We start from the raw sequence: 20,912 nt of genomic DNA, 5'->3' as shown, positions 1-20,912 counted from the left end.
TTATCATGAAAATAAAGTGAATTACAGTATTTGTAATCTGCCTGAGAAGTACATGAAGAATGTAGCATTTTCACACTACAGCACTAGTGAATTTAGTCTACATAAGTAGGAAACTTTACTATGATATGAATTCTATTCTTAATAGCAATTATACTAAACCATTCTTTGATATTTAATTATTTCACAGAGGCCAGCAGTAAAAAGCTTTTGATTATAAAGTTTCTCCTTAAGATGAGAAGCGCATATATACCATCATTGATCTTATCAGATAAGCAGACGCATAACTTGGGAGACTCTTCTTTGAGCACTTCAACAGTGATTGTTGCTAAATTTAGAATAACATGATCATGAAGTAGAGCAATACAAACTCTACACTCAATCTCTTTAAAAAAAAGGATGAGCCAAATTCTACCTTTGCTAGTCTTGGTAACTGTTCACATTTCTAACACTAGGTCAGTGGTTACTGTTGACATACTGCCCTTAGTGTGGCCTACCAAATTACACAATGTTTTGGTGACTGAGTAGACAAATGACTGCATAAAATATTGTTTTTAGACAATAGGTATTATGGCCACTTTCCTCTCTAATGTGCTACAACTATTACATAAACACTGAGCATTTTAGTCAATGCACACACAATTCACATGCCCAGCGGTGGTAACTAGGTTGCTAGTAGTTGATAAGGTGAATTCATATAAATAGTGCACATAATTTTATACAGAAATTAGTTATAAATTAGGAGACATCATTCACTTTTTTCTTGAGGTGCATTTTGTATGATTGAATGTCACCAGGCCAAGGCTTTACTTTGCCACCTTGACACACCCAGATTTCTTTAGCAACCTGTGAAAACACAACATAACAATCAATACCACACAGAACAGAAACATACAGTATTACACCATGGTGCTACACTGTCACCCAGCCAACTGTTGCCATATGAGCAATAAGAAAAATTTGCACGTGCTCATAAATTTACTACTTCACGGTCACCTATCCTTGGGACCATATATACAGGTACACTACATCATACCTGGCTGATCAGTCTGAAGTCATGACTAACTAACATCATTCCACCATCAAAGTTTAGTATGGCATCAGCTAATGCATCAATTGTCTCAATGTCCAAATGATTGGTGGGTTCATCCAGTAATAACATGTGAGGACGCCGGAATGCCAGCCATGCAAATACAACTCTACACCTCTGACCATCTGACAAGTTTCTCATTGGACAAATCTGCAAGAAGAACAGCAATCAATGTATGAAAATTTCTATAACTGTTTTCAGAAAATATTGGCCATACCAACTAAACACTTCACAACATAACAGGATAAGTAGAATTCTAGGAAAACGAGAATGGGATGGGAATAGGAAGTGGGAACGACCAACGGAAAATACCTGATAAAGGTCATTATGTCAATACACAGGTTGGATTATACAACACAATGCTTATTTTGTAGCATTGTTAAATCCTTCCACTAAAACAATCAAAACATTCTAATAGAGCAGCCACATGTACTAAAATACTCTAATAATGCAGTCAAGAATGTTTTGACAGCTATTCCACCAGGAACTATATACTATGGCTGTCATAGATTAGGTATACAGACTAAGTCATTAGCCTCTCCCTTGTGAAACCACAAACATAATTAAAAGATTCAAATAGAGAGGTTTACAAAAGTATTCTAAGTAACTGACATTGCCTACATATAGATGTTGGAAGTTGTACCTGCAGCCTCAGGATAAAAGTCACATGATGGTTATAGTATGCAAACACTTATTTCAATGATCAATAAATTTGTCACCTAGGAAGACTAAGTGACGCATGGTTTTACTTTTGCATGTAAATTTGTCTGCGAGAAAAAACCTGCTACACGGTATCAGATATTTTTTGTTGGCTGTTCCCAATTTCCACTCCCATCCCATTCATGTCTTCCTAGAATTCTACTTACCCTAGTTTAGTGATATGCAATAAAGATACAGTACAGTAGTACTGTATATTAAGGATCATGGAGGTTATGGTTTTTGTGGACTAAAATATCACCCCAAAACCAGTTTCACAATACTATCCTGGTGCCTTGGCAGTGTTGGTTAGGTATAAGTGCCTTCAGTACGACCCTAAACGCTTCCAATAGATTGTTTAAAATAATTAGTTAAGAAGGACCTCTGCAATCAACCCAGTCACAACGGAAAACTCAGACAATTACCATCAAACATAGGGAAGCCATCACGTGGCACTACGACAAATTGACACCTTGTGCTGTCAGCAAAGATAAATGGGACACAAAGGAGGACACAGGTAAGTCCATGAAGCATGCATTCTATGTACTATGAAAGGCAACAGTAGGGCTGAAGCAATGTCGGACAGTGAAAAAAATTAAGCCTCGTAGCCTTAGCCGTTATCTTGTCTGAATACATCCGAAAATTCCACTTAATTTTTTTCTTTCTCGAAAGTTCGTAGCACCTTTTTGAAAGTATTTCAGGCACTTTTGGGCTTGCTTGTACCTCACCAATACTGCCAAGGCACCATCAAGGTATTGTGAGGCTGGTTTTAGAATGACAATTTTGGCCAGAAAAGCCAGTACAGTACTATCATACTATATGATACTAGGGTTCACCTGTTGCTTCCCAGTTAATCCATATCTTCCTAGAGATCTTCTCATCTGCTCTTCCTCCTTCTCCTCAGGATAACACTTCATCATGTACCGCATTGCTGACTCATCAAGATCTAAATAGTCCTTAAGATGTTGGTGGTATCTTCCAGTCTTCAAGTGAGGATGTCTCCTTATTAAACCATCCGTTGGTATAAGCTATTTAATTTAGTACCAAACAAAGTTAAAACACTAAACAGCATACAGCATCAACAAAAGCTACACCCACTCTTTATTCCAAGTTAGAGTTTGTGGTAAGTACAGGGTATTGCAATACAAGAAATAATCAAATATAATCAGTGACGGAGTCTATGTAGCAAACTCTAACACAGCAATCACTTTGTGCTGGAGTAATCTCAACAGGAACAACTGCACATTGTTCATGAAAATGTAGCTTCACTTTAATAGACTGATTCTTTGTCATGATTACACAGTAAATCATTTTAAAAAAACTATTTACTGTTGTATGTACCAGGGTAAATGCCTTATGTTCAGACAACTTTTAATTTTCTATTACATAGAATAACGGTCTGGTGGATTTCCATAGGAATATTTGAGTAGCCCAATAAAGGAAAAACTGATTAGCAACAATTGATAACAAGCCAATAAAGTGGAATTGTTATAAGTTAATTGGCACATTAGTGTAGTAAGCTAACAGAGATTCCTGAGTTTAAAAGGTTAACTTAATAACTAGATATCTTAACGCATTATTAATTTTGTATTTATAGAGTCAAAATAGGGATTTGTGGTTTACATTACCATCCCAGCGAAATATTTAATATGTCTAGTTTGTGTACTTTATTCCAAGTCCATTTACGGATTATAAGTTAATTGACACATTAGTGTAGTAAGCTAACAGAGATTATACTTCGGAAGGCTCATATCAACATGTAATAGCTAATTTTCCACTACAGACAGCAAGTTTGAATACAATAAAATACACGCACGTGTACAGAAAACCACAAAAACATGTGTACAAGCCACTATAAATACAACTCTCAACTGCCCACTTCGGCTTTTTTTCTCGCTGACAGTGAAGTTTCAACAGTGTTCAAAATGTCTGAAGAGACGAATACGCTTCTGAAACAGATGATGGAGCAGATGAATAAGCTTCAGGAGCAAGTGAACACTTTACAGAGCAAGCAGTCTGCTACCACCGCACCCACGACCGGCATTGGAAACGGACAAGGTGGAACAAGAGGAAGGCGGTCTGGTGGAAGTTTCAGAGGCAACACAAGCCTTTCTGGGGGGCAGCCTTTTCAGGAATAATGGACAATGACGATTGCAGAAAGCGAATCAAACGGATCGGGGTGCCAGATTGTGACCAAATCCGCTGCCCGAAGTTGGATGGAGTAATGAAGGCGGTGTTGCCAACAGACACCATAAAGGCGGATGGTTACTTATCACGACTCCAGCAGTTTTGGCTGGACGCCGTAGCCCCTCTTGCATGAAATTTTGGAGAGTGCGGAGGCGGTTGCTTCTACCAGGGCGGCACTATGCCTGATGGGAAACGCTCATCAGCAGATGGCCCAAGAAAAGTGCAAGAAGCTGCTGCTCAAGCTGAACCCGTCTCTAAAATTTATGGCAGAGGACAGAAAGAATTTTGAGTCAGCGGCACCAATGCTGTTTGGGGAGGAGTTTGCTGCGAAGTCTGCAACCACTAGAGTGAACCAGGTGAAGGCTATGAAGAAGATCTCAAAGCCAGAGGACAAGAAAGGGAGTTTTTCCGGATACCACCCTCGAAGCTACCAAACCGGTCGCGGGGGTGGATACAGAAGTGGCCGTGGACGATATCAGCCATACAGCAAGGGATTCAACCAATCGACCCAGAGCTCAAGCCGCCCAGCTGCAAGCAACCAAGGACAGAAACCATAGATATGACCCATGGCATGCATGTTGTAAATTGTCACAAAGTAATAAGTGGTCACCATACATTAGATCTAAAGGTCATACTGCCCTCAATAGAGAGGGATATAGACACTAATCTACAAACAGGGCGTATAAAAGCCTTCAAACAGAATTGGGCCTTGTTGACACAGGACCCTTGGGTGCTACAGACTGTTCAAGGGTTCCACTTACCCTTAGTGGCCCAGCCAGTTCAGACAACAGTCCCATCACAGATGCATTTCCCCCCCACCAGAGCTGATAATAGAATCAGATGCCTCCTGTCAGGGTTGGGGGGCAACTCTGAAGGGCCAGAAATTGACAACAGGGGGATTGTGGTCAGTGAGCGAGCAGGGTAGGCACATCAACTGCCTGGAATTGTTAGCGGCAACTTTAGCAGTAAAAACATTTGCCAAGAGTCAACAGAATGTCACAATCCTTCTGAGGACAGACAATATACCAACCAGGGCTTACATCAACCACTTTGGGGGGACACATTCACACCCCATGAATGCATTGGCAATGGATCTATAGAAATGGTGCATAGAGAGACAGATTTTCCTGCTAGCAGAGCACCTACCAGGAGTGAACAATCTCATTGCAGACACAGAGTCCAGAACGGTGAGGGACAGGTGTGATTGGATGATTCATCATCTGTTCTCCCAGATCAACAAGAAGTTTGGCCCGCTGGAGGTGGACCTATTTGCATCTCGGCTGACCCACCAACTGGATTGCTACTTCAGCTGGAGGCCGGATCCAGCAGCAGAGGCAACGGATGCTTTTACCCAGAGTTGGAGCCAGCTTCAGGGCTTTGCCAATCCTCCATGGTGCCTGCTGTTGCCAACACTGGCGAACAATGAGAGAGAGAAGGCCAAGGTGGTGGTAGTGGTGCCATTGTGGTGGACTCAGCCTTGGTATCCTCTCCTTCTACATCTCCTGATCGAGATTCCTCTTCTTATTCCAACTCAGGAGAATATAGTGATATCACCAACCCAGCAGGAGTTCATCATGCCAGCTGGAGTTCCTCAACTAGTTGTCTGGCCATTGTCAGGAATCAGTGGAGATCAGGAGGTCTTTCAAAAGAAGCTTCAAGACTTCTGGCATCCTCCTGGAGGAACAAGACAAAATCAACATATGAGTCTCTATTCAAACGGTGGGATAGCTGGTGTCAGGAACAGAACCAAGATCCCATTAGGGGTCCTATAGCTGATATCATGAACTTTCTCGCTGGTTTGTTTGAACAAGGATATCAATACCGGTCAGTGAACTCATACTTATCAGCTATCTCATCAGTACATGAGAAAGTGGATGGAGAAGAGGTTGGTAAACACCCATTGGTATCCCGTATGATGAAAGGCATTTTTAATGAAAGGCCACCACAACCTAAGTATGATTCTGTGTGGAATGTTGAAGCAGTGCTCAGATGGTTCAAGGAACAAGGTCCTACGGACTCATTGTCATTGCAAGATTTAACTATTAAAACTACAATGTTGCTGGCCTTGACTCGCCCTTGTAGAGGGGCAGATTTGGCAGAACTGGACCTTAATCATAGATCATTCCTGCCAGAAGGGGTGTTATTTACCCCAGTACATCTGTCTAAACAGTCCCGTCCTTCTCATAACAGGGTAAAATTTTTCTTCCCAGCATTTAAAGATGATAAAAATCTGTGTCCGGTGGAAACTTTAAAGGTGTATGAGAGAAAAACATTTACTTTTCGTAACAGTTCAGGGAGAAACCACCTCCTTAGATCCTTTATTGGAAAACATGGACCGGTCACATCAAGCACTGGGGCTAGATGGATTAAAACTTGCCTGCACAAAGCAGGAATAGATACATCAAAATTTCAGGCACATTCAGTGAGAGCTGCTGTCATTTCTACAGCAGCAATGTCTGGATTAACTGTGGTGGACATTCCGAAGGCTGCTGACTGGTCCAGTGAAGGTGTTTTTCAGAAGTTCTATTATCGACCAAAGTACTCAGGGGAATTCGGTCAAGAGTTTTGGCGGCCAGGTCTTCAAAATCACATGTTGATATGGAGACCGAGCCTTCCGAAGTATAATTGTCGAATGGCTCAGGTCATGCAATGGCCGCCAGCTATTCGTAATTATATGAGAAGGGTGAGGTTGAAATATCAACATGTCCTACCCACCCTTTTCCCTTAATTGTATGTTTTTCTCTCAAGAGACTGTGAAAAAAAGCCGAAGTAGGCAGTTGAGAGTTGTATTTATAGTGCTTGTATATGTGTTTTTATGGTTTTCTGCACACATGCATGTATTCTATTGTATTCAAACTTGCTGTCTGTAGTGGAAAATTAGCTATTACATGTTGATATTTCAACCTCACCCTCTTCATACAATTACGAATAGCTGGCGGCTATTGCATGACCTGAGCCATTCGACAATTCCTTAGTTTAACCCTTAAACGCGCAAAGGCCATTATAGTGGCCCTCACGCATGGCAGTAAACAAAGCGCTGTAACTTCCGAACCATTGTCCCTATGGCTACGCAACTGCCATCATTTAATTGGTGATGTAATAGCGAATGAAATGATATGTAGGGTTTTACCCTATACTGAAACACAGGGCCAAAACTCGCCATGAAACTAACTTTTTACGAAATGAACACGTAAAACTGTTTACATACCATGGAAAAAGACTCGTATCTCCTTCCCAGTTCATTCTATTGTTCTGCAATAAACGCCGATCGATTCGCCATTCAATTATGCCTCAGGCCATATATGGGTCACGTGACTCAGCCAATTACAAATATGGCTGCCACCGGAAGGAATACGAAATCGCGAAAAGTCAAGACGCTGTTCTTCATCGCTTCATAACAAGTGAGCGCCTGTTGTTACAGTGGTTATTTAAACTTCCCCTGATAGCCCATTGAATAAATTTTCTGTTTATATAAGGTGTTAGGCTAATTCAGTTTAGCAAACTCTCACCACTTTCAATATAAAACCAATTTTGGTAAACACGCATTTCTCAAAACCTGCATGCGCGTTTAAGGGTTAAAAGGCTAACTCATTAGATATGTTAATGCAATATTAATTTTGTAATCTATGATGAAGACTGTATTTTCATCCTGATTTGTACACACACAAAATATAAGGCAGGATACATTAATTCCTAGTCTATACTCAGTGTTTGAGTCATCATCGTCACACTTGGTGCCATTGCTGAAAACACACTGCTATATGAGCTAAACATATTCCAAACTAAATAAGAAACCAAAACTTTAAGATGTGGCAATTTTTTCTCAAAAGCACAGCAAATTTTCTGTGATGTACCAAAATTTATCCTTGTGTAGGAAGCATGGTTCCTACACGTGTAGGGCAATTATTCCTGCACTGTTGAGTTTTGTAAGAAAGATTCCTACACATGGCATAATGTGTAGGAATAATTCATACAAGTGTAGGAATTATAGGAACAATTCCTACACTTGTAAGAATGATTCCTACACTGCAAGAAGATGTCTTACACATTGTGCCAAGTGTAGGAATCTTTCTTACAAAATTCAACAGTGTGGGAATATTTCCTACAAAATTTTGGCAAAATTTTACATGGGATAAAAGTAACGTGTAACTAGTAACTAGTTACTTTTCTGAATTAACTACCCCAACTCTGGAGGCCGGTTAGCGATCTCTGGAGTATGGGTTAATTAATGGGTCATGGACACGTAGAAGGACTCAGTGAGTAAGGCTGTGTAGTTTTTATCACGAAAAAATGGAAGCCTTGGGATGTACACGAGTGAAACAAAATAATAATAATATTATGAATAATAATATGAACAATTCACATAAAATTTGCAATTTTTGAATGTTTCCAAATTTCGTCTAGACCATTTGTACTGCTATATCACAATTTTTCTGAGTTCAGTGTTTGATAATAAACCTTCTGAGGGTTGTTTTATGCTTTCTAAGGCTGGTTTTAGGTGACTGCTCTATTAGGATTTTCAAAAATTCTTCTGCGACCCCTATTATGAACCCACTATCGCGGTTCATGATTACGCTTTGTTGTCAGCTATGTTCAACCTATTACACAGCAGTACGAATCAAGAACTGTTCAAAAAGCACCTCTGCAATCAAAGTAGCCACTATGAAAAACACGGACGACTTTCATTATGAAGGAAAGCCATCACACGCTACCGCAAAGATAAATGGGACACAAAGGAGGACACTGGTAAGTCCATGAAGAATGCATTGTACGTACTGATGCCAAAAGGCACCTGTTGAGCCGAAACGACGTCGAACAGTGAAAAAATCAAGCCCATGCATACGTAGCCTTGTCTGAAGGCATCAGTCAGTAGAAAATTCCGTTTTAATACATTTTTTTTAAAAATTCCGTAGCAGCTTGTTGAAAGCTTTTCAGGTTGATCTGAATACTTGCTTCGGCTAACAATGCTACCTCACCATTGTCAGGGAAAGTGAGGCTGGTTTTTGGGTTTTTTTTTCATGGGCCACACCACAAATTTCATTGGTGTCCCCAATGAATTTTTAGTATTTTCATTGGACAAATCAATGAATATCCAATGAAAATAACCAATGAAAATTCTTTGAAAAATAATTTCATGGAGTATTCATTGGTAAAATTTCAATGAATTTTCAATGCCAAAATGTAATGAAAATTCTTGGCCACCCATTGAAATTTTGACTTTTTCAGACAGTTTTCAAAATTGCCTTCATTGGGTTTTCATGAGAACTCTTTCAGTAGTGGTACTATTGTACTGCATGATAGTAGCTTAGAAGCAGCAGATTAGGGCCTATAAAAATTTGGCAGTGAAGGGTTAATAGTGACTCATATCAAGCAGTTGATTTACAGTGACACACAAAATCAGTAGTAAATAATACTCTTGACAATATGCATTTATCACAGATCCCTAATGGTCAGGTGACACAGTGATGAGTCTCATAATTTTACTAGAACACAAATGAACTCTTGGTGACAACAAGTGCACAATACTTATACTAGCACAACATTTCACTGGTAAGATACATGCATCGAGCAGTTTTAATAGTGTGGACTTGCCAGCCCCATTTGGTCCAACAAGAGCAATCCTTGACTCAAGATCAACACCAAATTCTATATTGTTGTAAATTAGTCCCTACAGTAGACAATATATAGTTTCTTAACAGTCAGTCTAATGACATGAACCATGACATGGAGATGAAAAATCTTAAAGCTATGAGTGTTAGGACAGGCTGTGAGTGAAGCTTCCTTGACAGTTTATTGAAATAAATGTGTTCTATTAGAAAAAGCATCACATACCTTGTCTGGTCCATATTTAAAGGAGACCCCCTGGACCATCACAACTGGCGGTGGTATTGTGCCGCAGTCAGGAAATTGAAAAGACAATACCTAACAGAAAGATGCAAAACAGTAATATAACGTGATGTGTTTGCTGTGGTGTTTGCTGTGATGTGCCATTCACCTTGTCGGAAACAACACCTTGTCGGAAACAACTTTCTCAGTTAGACCGCCCTCCACCATTTTTGCTAACACTTTCTCTTTACTCTGAGCCTGTTTTGCCAACTTGGCACTTCCATGGCCAAACCTTGCAACATAATCCTAGAACAATGATCAGAAAAGTGACAGTATTATCCCAACTATTAATACCAACCATACACCAGTTCAATCAAACATAATTCCTTCCAAACACAGACTATGTGATACTTATAAACTGAATGATATTACCAAGATTGCATTCATTGTTGCAATCGTATATGTGATATGGTAAACCCTGAACATAACAGCAGCGCTGACTGTTCAGCAAATAATAATACATGCCTAACATCAGTTAACTACAAGCCATTTTTGCACTATGCTACCCTAGACAAGCAAATTATATCGGGATGGGATATCAGTGGCCGTTGCTCTATACAATAAGACTCACTGTACTTGTTATACCTTCATGTGTTGCATCTGATCTTGTTCCCATTGGTAACGCTTCATCTGGTTCTCTTCCAGTTCTGCTCTGGTCCGCACATAAGCATCATAGTTACCCTGTACAGAGTGAGTTACACAATAAGTTCAATATAGAATTATTAGGGATGAAACATATGAATCTGAATATTCTTCAAATCAACGAACAAATTAACAAAATTTAATTATTCTTGAGAGTTTTCTGTATAACTAAGGTTCTCAAAAGGGATTACTACTACAGTCCTTTACATGCATGTATTTTTCTTTAAAAGATGATGAATTACAGTTTTAAAATGATAACTTTCAGTTTATAGAAGCTTTTCAAGATTGTCTGATTAGCAAATATTTTAACCAACATTTCTTAACAAATACGAATATTTCTTAACAAATGAATATTCGTACTATTCGTTTCAGCCTTAAGAATTATCTGTCTATCCTTTACCTAAGAATGGGGGCCATATAGAATTAATTACATTTCATTAAAACACTTGTGCTAATATACACTTTCAATCGCTGCTGCTGCTGCTGCTGCTGCTGCTGCTGCTGCTGCTGCTGCTGCTGCTGCTGCTGCTGCTGCTGCTGCTGCTGCTGCTGCTGCTGCTGCTGCTGCTGCTGCTGCTGCTGCTGCTGCTGCTGCTGCTGCTGCTGCTGATGCTGCTGCTGCTGCTGCTGCTATGCAGACTGTGGATACTAACCCCGTAGTAGACCAGTCCACACTTGTGAAGGTGAACGATGTTAGTACACACTCCATTGAGGAAGTCCTGAGAGTGGGACACCAAAACCAGAATACGTTTGTACCTGCAGTGTACAGAAAATAAATAACAAAAATAAAACATTTGTTTAAATGTAATCAGAGCATCAATACATACACACAAAAAAGCAATAGCAAAGTACATTGACTGCATTTTTTACATGTAGCAACACTCTCCTCTTTCAAACCATTAAAAATATTGTTATAAAAGATTTGCTACACAAAAGGATACTAGCATCAAAATTGAATATCCACAGTTGTTAGCACAACAGAGAAGTAGTGAGGAACATGTGGTTAGTAGCAAATTGTTGTTACCAAGAAATACACATATACCAGTAGTGACTGACTTACTTTTTCAGTTCTTCTTCAAGCCACACACAAGCATCAAGATCAAGGTGGTTAGTGGGCTCATCCAATAATAACAGTGTGGGCATGATGAACAGGGCTCTAGCCAAGGCTATCCTCATCCTCCAGCCACCAGAAAAATCTCCTGTCTTGGTACGTTGCATTTCTACAGTACATACAGTGAGCACACTAACAGACATTGCGTGTGTGTGTGTGCGTGCATACGTGTGTGACAGACAGACAGAGACAGCGAGAGACACATAGAGAGACAAGACAGCAGCACTGGCCCACTAATCCAAAGATTTCGGGTTTGATGCCTGGTTGTGCCCTGGTGCTAGCAATTTATCACACAATAAATTTTTATCCAACATGAACACCCTCCTTATACAGTACCATCATACAGTACAATAGTACTGTATAGTAGGAACCACAAAGGAGTAGGCATGGCCCACAAATAACATCACCCAAAAACTAGCATCAATTTTTCCTGACAACGATGAGGCAGTATTGGTTAAACTAAGCCCAAACAAGCTTTCACATAGACCTGAAAAGCTTTCACATAGACCTGAAAAGCTTTCACATAGACCTGAAATGCTTTCAACAAATTGCTACGGAATTTCCAAAAAAAAAAAAAAAAATTTATGGCGGAATTTTCACAAAAAATTAATTAACGGAATTTTCTACTGACTGACTGATGCCTTCAGACAAGCATAACTCGATAACAGCTAAGGCTACGGGCTTGATTTTTTCACTGTTTGATGTCGCTTCGGCCCGAGCAGTGCCTTTCGGCACACCGCAGTATAGCGCAATACGAACAATGTATTCTTCATGGACTTACCAGTATCCTCCTCAGTGTCTCATTCATCTTTGCTGACAGCGAAAAGTGTCAATTTGGCGGTAGCACATGATGGCTTCCCTGGAAATCGTCCGTATTTTCATAGTGGCTATTTTGATTGCAGAGGTGCTTTTCTCTTTTGGTATGCGTGTATTGCAGAGGTGCTTTTCTAACAGTTTTGATTTGAAATGCTGTGTAATGGGTTGAAGATAGTTGGCAACGAAGCATAATGAATACTTGACTTTTCAGACAATAATTGATATAGCTGGGGTGCACGGTGCCATTTCAGATGCAGTATGTGTGGGTTAACCAGTCATAATTATTTACAAAAGTTAAAAAACAAGTACACAAAAAAATTGGAATTTTCAAAGAGTAGGGACCATATAGCACATTGATAAAGTGTTGAAACAAGCTGGAGTAGTGCACGATATTAAACCAAAGTAAAACAATAAGAAGTATTATATCCCTACTGTGCTCAAGATACCATAATGGATATGCACAGTAGGGATATAACACTTCGTATTGTTTTATTGTGATTAAATATGCACTACTCCAGCTTGTTTCAGTACTTTTTATCGATGTGCTATGGTTGCTACTCTAGTTGAAAATTCCATTTTTTGTGTACTTGTTCTTTTAACTAAGTCATGAAGTTACTCACCCCTAGTAAATCCTAAGCCATGTAAGATCCTACCAGCTCTTGTTGCAGCCATACCAGCATCCAGGTCATCCAGACGTTCATAAATGTCCATAAGCCGTTCACTGTCAGTATCCCCAGCCTTCACCAGCTCTTCTGCTTCAGCTTCCAATCTAATTCTTTCATTATCTACCTGGAAGGAATGTGTGGTTATTTTAAAGCTTGAAAATCTGTATCCTTCTTACTTCTTGCTAATATACTGGACTGTACCATATAAATGATTATCATAAATGGTAAGAGTTCCTAATTTGGTCATTAGTTGAATTTTATTTGCATCATCACAGTATCAGCATTACAATTAAAAAGAATTGTCTGCAAAATGCATTATGCGACAATTTGCTATTTACCTACCTATGTTTATCTATACGCACCCCCACATGAGCCAATACATTTAATGGTAAAAGTAGCCAGTACGTATATGAGAATTAAACCACTTCAGCATAGGTAAGGGCTTCACACTGAGGTGATTTGTTTTCGCCAGTTTCAAATACGGGACAGGGTGTAGTAACTCACTACAAACTTTTGAGAAATACCTTCCCATTAGGTATTTAACAACTAAACAACACTGTAGCAGGCGTCATAGGCTACCAGCTGTACCAGGAAAAGCAGATCTTTGACTTTCAAGGGGCAAGTCTCAAACGAAAATGAAGGGCAGCCTTTAGAGTTTTTAGAGAGAATCTGTGTACAATACACAATCTATAAAACAGTTGAGAATATACTTCTGTGCGTAATACGTTGTTTAAAACGGTTTGTTCTAATAGCACTTCGAGCATAGCAACATAATTAGGGGGTTACAAATACAAAATTATAATAACTTCATTAATTCAATAATTCTGTATGCGTAAGTACTAGTGGTGTGTGATACGTACCAACACACCACGATACTCTGGCTGTATCGCGATAGCAATATTATGCTCGAGTATCAATATTGTGATTATGCATTCATGGAAATATGAAGGTCTGGTTTTGCGCATTTAAACAATGTAGCTCAGTTGTTTACCAGTTTCATATATAACAGTGTAGTGGAATAATATAGCTAGTAGTAAACCATGAACAATTATCAGCCATCCACACATTTAATATGAAAAGGTCTGTACTTTTGCACTATAACAGTGTAGCTGGGTTGCTTACCACTTTCCTGAAAATTTGTTATATAACAGTGTAGTGGGCATGAATGGAGTAATAGCTGGTACTTAGCTATGAAAATTTATTAGCAGCCCACACATCTAATAGCACTTAAGGCACTTTTAGGAGTATGTACCATATCATGTATCGCATCATATAAGTGACTACACAGCTGTTAGATCAGGTATTGCATCATATCAGTGACTACACAGCTGTTAGATACAGATAGGCTCTTACAACTGTATCATACATTTTTACAGCCACATCGTATCGTACATCACTAATTATTACAAAAACAAAACCCTATTAGTTAAAAGTCAATAATAGCGTAGTATCAAGAGTTAATAATAAGAGAGGAGAGTGTCTAATGCTGTATAGGCCTATAATAGATGATTGCGCAGAAATTAAATGGCTTCCTTTCCGTGTAACGTATAGGTTTCTAGTGTTTGTTCGTTTCCTTACCGCAATTAGTTTAGCCGCACCGTGATGAATCCTCGAGAATAGTCGAAGACTGAACTCTAAAGACTGAGCCGTATGTACAGGGAACAGTACTCCTTTAATTGAAGAATGCTCAAAGGTAGGGTAACATGGCAATGCAGTGAATCTTTGAAGCGATACTCCGCTATGAGTTCAGTGTTTATTGGTTTCTCAGACGCTCTCCCCCAGAGTTATCTTCGAGGTTAACAGCCACACTTCTTTACGCAACAGAGGGATGCTCTTCGTGGTGAACTTGAACATCGAGTTGAACGCACGCCCTTGTGTCTGGGATAGCCTTTGTGGTTAAATGCGAAAATATATTAGCCAGTCTGTACGTTACGCGGAAAAGAAGCCATTTAACTTCTGCGCAATCATCTGTTACAGGACTATACGGCGTTAGACACTCTCCTCTCTTATTATTAACTCTTGGTAGTATGTATTGTTGATTAATGCCAGCTAGCTGCATGGCACCTGGGTTAAAAATTTTGAAACATGAAAATGCAAGTTGCTATTCTTCATCGCTTCGTAACAGGTAAGCCGCTGTAGTTAGTGTTTATTTAAATTCCTCCAAGTAGCCCAGTGAACAGACTTTTGATCACTGTGTAGTTTCAGGCTATAAAATATAAGGTAGCCCACCTATAACTAATTATGTTTGCCGTGCACACTTGTACTATGTAAACACACATTGTCCAATAGCTCTATGTGGGTTTAAAGGTACAAAATATTCCCATTGTCAAGATACAAGGGGCTGTCACGTAGGTACGCGCTGTAGGTAGATCTGCAACCGCAGTCAAAGTCTTGACCGGCAGAAATTTCGCTTTGACCTGTGACTAAGAGCCTTTTTCGACCTTTGACCGGTGACTTAGCGACGATATTTCAGCACTTTTCGATTGTGGGTTGGAAGCTTTTACCCTTGACCGTTGAATTGGCACGATCTTGGTGGCCTTGACCTTTGACTTAGACTGCGGTTGCAGATCTACCTACAGTGAGTGCCTGTGTGTCACCCCCTTGAGATATCTAGGCCCAGTAACTTCCAATTTCTCACCTCCGTGACAGCCTCCAAGGCACTTTTATCGGTAGCAGGGTATTCTTCAGTGAGGTGGAAAATGTCAATATGTTCTGGTATGGGTAACTCTCTTTGGCCAATGGCTGTTAACATTGTCGACTTCCCTACATCATCAGTTAATCACCACTAAGTTTAAATCTTTAAACACTTACCACAACCGTTCAGTCCCAACAGACCATATCTTCTACCACAGTTTAATTCTAGTCTAGTATCGGAGAGAAGCTCCACGCCGTGGAACGTGAGGGAAAATCTGTCTATGTGAACGTCTCTCGAGGCGGGGTGAGATGATAAAACGCCTGTGACTGATCTGGCCGAAAGTTTTATGCCCGCTACGGCCCCGGCTAGACTGGAAGCTCCATCCTGGGGTTGATTTGATCCAGAGGAAGTCGTTTCCGATTTTGATGCGCTAGGTTTACTCGCTTGTGCCTTGGCCTTCTTCTTGGCTTGCCGCTTCTTAGCAGCCTCCGTTGGCATTTTCCACACCACGTGTAGCAGTAGGCTGTAAATAGAATGAAACCGCAAAACCAATAACCATTACGTCATTTCCAAACCGCGATAGCATGGCGTGGTTGATCATAGATTTTTACATTGGGGTAGCTATGGTACTCCATACATTCATCATTAAACATTGAGATGATGATAATAGTGACCAAATTTAGGGGGCATCTACAAAGTGATTTTGGTACGCTTAACGTCATAATGACGTTAAGGGGGGGACGTTAAGGGGGAGGGGGGTTTAGCCCATGACGTTATTAATTTTTATTGAAGCGGTTGTAGTGTAAACAGTTAACGTTTTGTGCTTCTATTGCCAATGCATTGTTTTCATAGTGTGATGTTAAGGAGGGGGGTCTGAAGTAAGTGTCATTATGACGTTAAGCGTACCAAAATCAGTTTGGAGATGCCCTCTTAGGTGTATAGCAATGGAGGCAGGGGATCTGAACAATAAGTGTCTATTCTCCACCACATCAGATGCATGTACCAAGCTAACTGTTTCCCAGCTGCATGCTCCTCAAATCAATCATACGAATTATGGGTGAAGCTCAGTATAGAATTTCTGGTAGCAGCTAGGGGTCTGGGGGCACAATTCCCAGATGTTCTACCCTAGTTTGTTAGCTTCAAGATTTTTTTTCAGGAATAATTGATGTGTTGGTTACAAAAGGGAACATGCAAGCATCAAGTTTGAAAGTAAAATACAAAGGCTATACTTGCAGAATTATGAACACCAATACTGAAATTTAATTGTTTATACACACATATAGTTTGGATGTTTGGCACAATGGTGAGGGTCCAGTACACTACATGTCAAGAAAAGGTTTAGTTTCATATTATTTTAACAAAGTATAGTTATTGTTCCACCGGGCAACCGGAAATATTTTGTCAGGCAGGGTTAATGTTCCGGCAGTCCACTAGATTTCTCTCACTATCAAGCACACTAGTTGTATATATACTATTCCCAGAGTATTCAACTTTAGAGCACGTCTAGTAGGTTGCCCCGAGCATTCAACTTTGGGGATACGAAAAGTAGTATAAGCGTTAGGGCTAGGCTAGGGTTCAACTTTGGTTTTTTTTTCACCTTTGTTTTCAATATAATAGAAGTTACTCCACTTGGAGACATATAAGGTGGGAGTTTGGTAGGTGGGAGCCATGTAGCACAATGGATAAGATCCTCCACTAATGCACTGGAAGTCCCGGGTTCGATTCCCATCAAGGATTTAGTGTTTTTTCCATTTGAGGACCCTTTTTTGTCTAAGTTTTATTTTTATTCACATGACTGCTGGAACAATAGCAACAGCCTAATTTCAATGGAGCAGTTGACTGTTCGAGAGTATTTCCTAAAATTATAACTTTGATACTTAAAATAGATTAGCATTTCCCTGCCTTTTGCTCTTTTTATTATATAAATTACTCCTGCAGTTTCTACTATAGGCACCAGGGGCGTAGCCAGGACTTTTTGAAGGGGGGTTCCAGCACCAGCATTGAGTTACTAGAAGCAGGGGTCTGGGGGCACAGCCCCCAGCCGCTGAGAGACTTTCAATATTTTAAGAAATCAAAACTCAGCAAATTGCTATATTTTATGCAAAAAGTACATTAATTATGATGCATTAAGTGCCCCTGGGATGAAGGTAGTACTAGATAAAGTCACCTAGTGGAAACAGACAGCATAACACATAGAGACACATATAGTAATCTGTAAGTGATGGTTATATCTCACTGTGGTATAGGAGCTATGAATCCACTGATACAAATGACAATCAAAACAATATAACTATACAAATATGCATAGCATGAATTCATTTTGCATAACACAAGTGATAAATTACTGGAGCTCTATATCTTTAAACACTGCACACCAAAGCTATAGCAGTATAAGGTCATGCTAAGTTTTGCATTTAATGTTGGAATGTCTGAAAAACTTCATATGGACATGGATATTCACATGCATGCTCTATTAGAGTATATACCTGACTGCTCTATTAGAGTATATCGATCTTTTAAACAAGTTTTGAAGAGGGCTCATGTTACCTCTGTAAATCCTTCCCTGAGAGATGAATGTAAGTTTTATCAATTGTTGTGCTGTGCCATTATACTATATTGCTCACTCATTTTGTCCTGCCACACTAAATGGTGTGTTAGGATCCTGCTTGCAGAAGTCTAAATTTTACAGGGGGGGGGGGGTTCCTGAACCCCCCGGAACCCCCCCTCCCTACGCCCCTGGGCACAATGCAAAACAGTTTGATGGGCAGTGGCAGTAGGTGCTTTGGTACCCCCCTGAATTCGCTCCTGCTTGCATGGATCTCACAGGAAACTGTGTGCAATATACTACACAATTTTAAAGCAATACATCATTACTCAACTCTCTCCATGTATTGGTTGACAATTAACTGTGTTAAATGAATAGCAAGTTTACTAATAGAATTGCAAAGGTGAATAGCACTTATTCAACATATACTATGCTGTCATTGTAAAAATAATCTACTTGAAAAAAGATACTATCATGCTTGAGGTACTGACGTGACGCAGTGATCTTGTATAGTTCTATATTGGAAATGAACTGGTTAGTGTACCACATAGGATAACGACTTATCTCTCCATTACTGACCCTCCCGCAACCATCAGCTTGATACTTTCCATATCCTACATGATGTTCAGTGTTTGTGGTCTGGTTCAACAGTATCACTTCATAGTGTCCCACCATTGGCCACCTTAGCTGATCATCATAAGGACCCTTCATGAGATACAGGATTACTGACAAGTGAGTACCTCTACCACTATAATAACCAGCAGGAAATACACATAAGCACATCTGGTATCCCTCGGGATGACTGTAGAATGGGTTACTGTACCAGTTAGCTACTTCTCTCTTTGCCTTTGCGTACTCGGACATCTTCACAATCACTGGACTAACCTGAGTTCCTGTTGATAACTTTGCTGCTGTAGTGACAAGCTCAATAGTCCATTTACCATAGAGCAGTTGCAACAGTTCATTTTTCTGTTGTAATTTCACTTCCAGTTCAGTGATCCTCCTCTGAGCAGCAGTTTCAATCTCGGTTAACTTTGTTTGAAATTTGACCTCCAGTTTGGTTAGTGCAACTTCAGTATCAGTAGCTAGTACCTTTTCAACTCTTGCAAGATTTTGATTAGTCAAAGTTAGTTCTTATTTTGTAGTGTTAAGAGTAGAAACAGCAAATGACAAGTGTTCTTCCATATTTTCCTTGTTGTGTTTCTTCTGATCTTCACGTACCATTGTCTCCATACAACCCACCACATGATACTCCCACCAGATTTGCTCAAGTGAGCACATTTTCATGTGTTCTTCTAAATCTTCTCTTGGGACACTATCAATTTTACACTTGTTAGGACAGCGTATGGGGAACTTGGAACACTGTTCCTTGTGTCCATTCTCAATAAACTTATGCTGTCCATTAATGTCGCAATGCTGGCATTTAACCTTGAGATGCGGGCACTCAGTATTGGAATGATTGATTAGGAACCGTTGTTGTAAAGTTATTCCACAGCCATTAGGGCAGGCAACCTCTTCAAGAGGACACATCTTCCTGTGTTCAGCAATATTCTCACGAAGTATGTTATCAACTTCACACTTATTGGGACATTTTATGGGGAGCTTGGGACACTGTTCCTTGTGTTCGCCCTGAATGAAGTGATGTTCTCCTATAAGGTGGCAGTACCAACAATCAATCTTGCGCCGTACACACTCATCCTCAACATGACTGGCAAGATACCGCTGTTGTAAACGCTTTCCACAACCATTGGAGCATGGCACTTCTTCAAATTGACAGCCTGCCTTGCTGTTTCCAAAGTGATTGACAATGTCATTCACTTCACCTTGCCACTCACACCCTTTCTCCTTGTTAGTACAAAACACATGGAGATTTCTGACAGCTCGATCAACTTGCTTGTTTGGTACAGTAACAAATTCCTCATTACGACAAACAGGGCAAGTATCAGAAACAGTAGAAACTCTCTTTGCACTCTCAAGACAAGACTTACAAAATGTATGACCACAGCAAATAGCGAGACAGGCTTCTCTACTGGGACAATGACATATCTTGCACACCAACATATCTGATGGTGTCATCACAAACTGATAGTCATACCCACCCTCACCATTACTGGTTGTAGCAATCGCCATGACTGAATGACACTCGGAATGAACTTCTAGACTGAGTTTTACCGTTCAGGAAATCCCGTTTCTGATCTACTAAAGATTATTCTCCAACATAAATTATGTTTCTCCATAGATAATGGACACTATTATCTATGGTTTCTCCAACGGCCTGAGCACTGATGCCGAGACTGATGCAACAACGTCTTCGCCAAATTGAGATCACGTGACTTGTACTAAATGTTTCACGCGCTTTTTCATAATGGCAACACAGTTCGCAACACTAGGCAAATGTCCTCGCCAGTGACGGCAAATGAAGTCGCTAGACTTACTGGAGTCGCTAGACTTACTGGAGTCGCTAGACTTACTGGAGTCGCTAGACTTACTGGAGTCGCTAGACTTATAGCGCTGAGTGGTATAGCTAGCTACAGGCTAAATGGGCCAGCCTTGAGATTGATGATCGCGGAGAGGGTAGTTCCTGGTGAGCGGACTCAGCGGAGCCAGTGAAGTCGGTAGCTACTCGCCCCGCATCTTAGTCT

General features: G+C 40.1%; 3 protein-coding genes across 3 annotated transcripts; all 3 read right to left on the bottom strand.

The window, feature by feature from the left end:
- Positions 1-666: 666 nt before the first annotated feature.
- On the bottom strand, positions 667-3,037 carry LOC136249218 (ATP-binding cassette sub-family F member 2-like). The gene is made up of 3 exons (XM_066041174.1): positions 2,620-3,037; positions 1,034-1,237; positions 667-843 (listed from the first exon to the last, which is right to left on the bottom strand). The coding sequence occupies exons 1-3, from the start codon at positions 2,710-2,712 to the stop codon at positions 736-738; spliced, it is 405 nt and encodes a 134-aa protein (XP_065897246.1). The 5' UTR covers positions 2,713-3,037; the 3' UTR covers positions 667-735.
- A 6,361-nt stretch (positions 3,038-9,398) lies between these two features.
- LOC136249217 (ATP-binding cassette sub-family F member 2-like) lies at positions 9,399-16,276 on the bottom strand. Its single transcript, XM_066041173.1, has 9 exons — positions 15,902-16,276; positions 15,729-15,853; positions 13,046-13,214; positions 11,559-11,718; positions 11,152-11,254; positions 10,442-10,537; positions 9,983-10,102; positions 9,803-9,892; positions 9,399-9,638 (listed from the first exon to the last, which is right to left on the bottom strand). Exons 1-9 carry the CDS (start codon positions 16,221-16,223, stop codon positions 9,414-9,416), a joined length of 1,410 nt encoding a protein of 469 aa, XP_065897245.1. The 5' UTR covers positions 16,224-16,276; the 3' UTR covers positions 9,399-9,413.
- Positions 16,277-18,470: 2,194 nt separating this feature from the next.
- Positions 18,471-20,592, bottom strand: LOC136251697 (TNF receptor-associated factor 4-like). Its single transcript, XM_066044137.1, has one exon. The coding sequence runs from the start codon at positions 20,398-20,400 to the stop codon at positions 19,405-19,407; it is 996 nt and encodes a 331-aa protein (XP_065900209.1). The 5' UTR covers positions 20,401-20,592; the 3' UTR covers positions 18,471-19,404.
- Positions 20,593-20,912: the final 320 nt, after the last annotated feature.

Source organism: Dysidea avara, chromosome 3 (genome assembly GCF_963678975.1).
Source record: "Dysidea avara chromosome 3, odDysAvar1.4, whole genome shotgun sequence".
Classification (NCBI taxonomy): domain Eukaryota; kingdom Metazoa; phylum Porifera; class Demospongiae; order Dictyoceratida; family Dysideidae; genus Dysidea; species Dysidea avara.
Note: the sequence above shows the minus strand (reverse complement) of the source record. Positions and strands in the feature narration are given on the sequence as shown.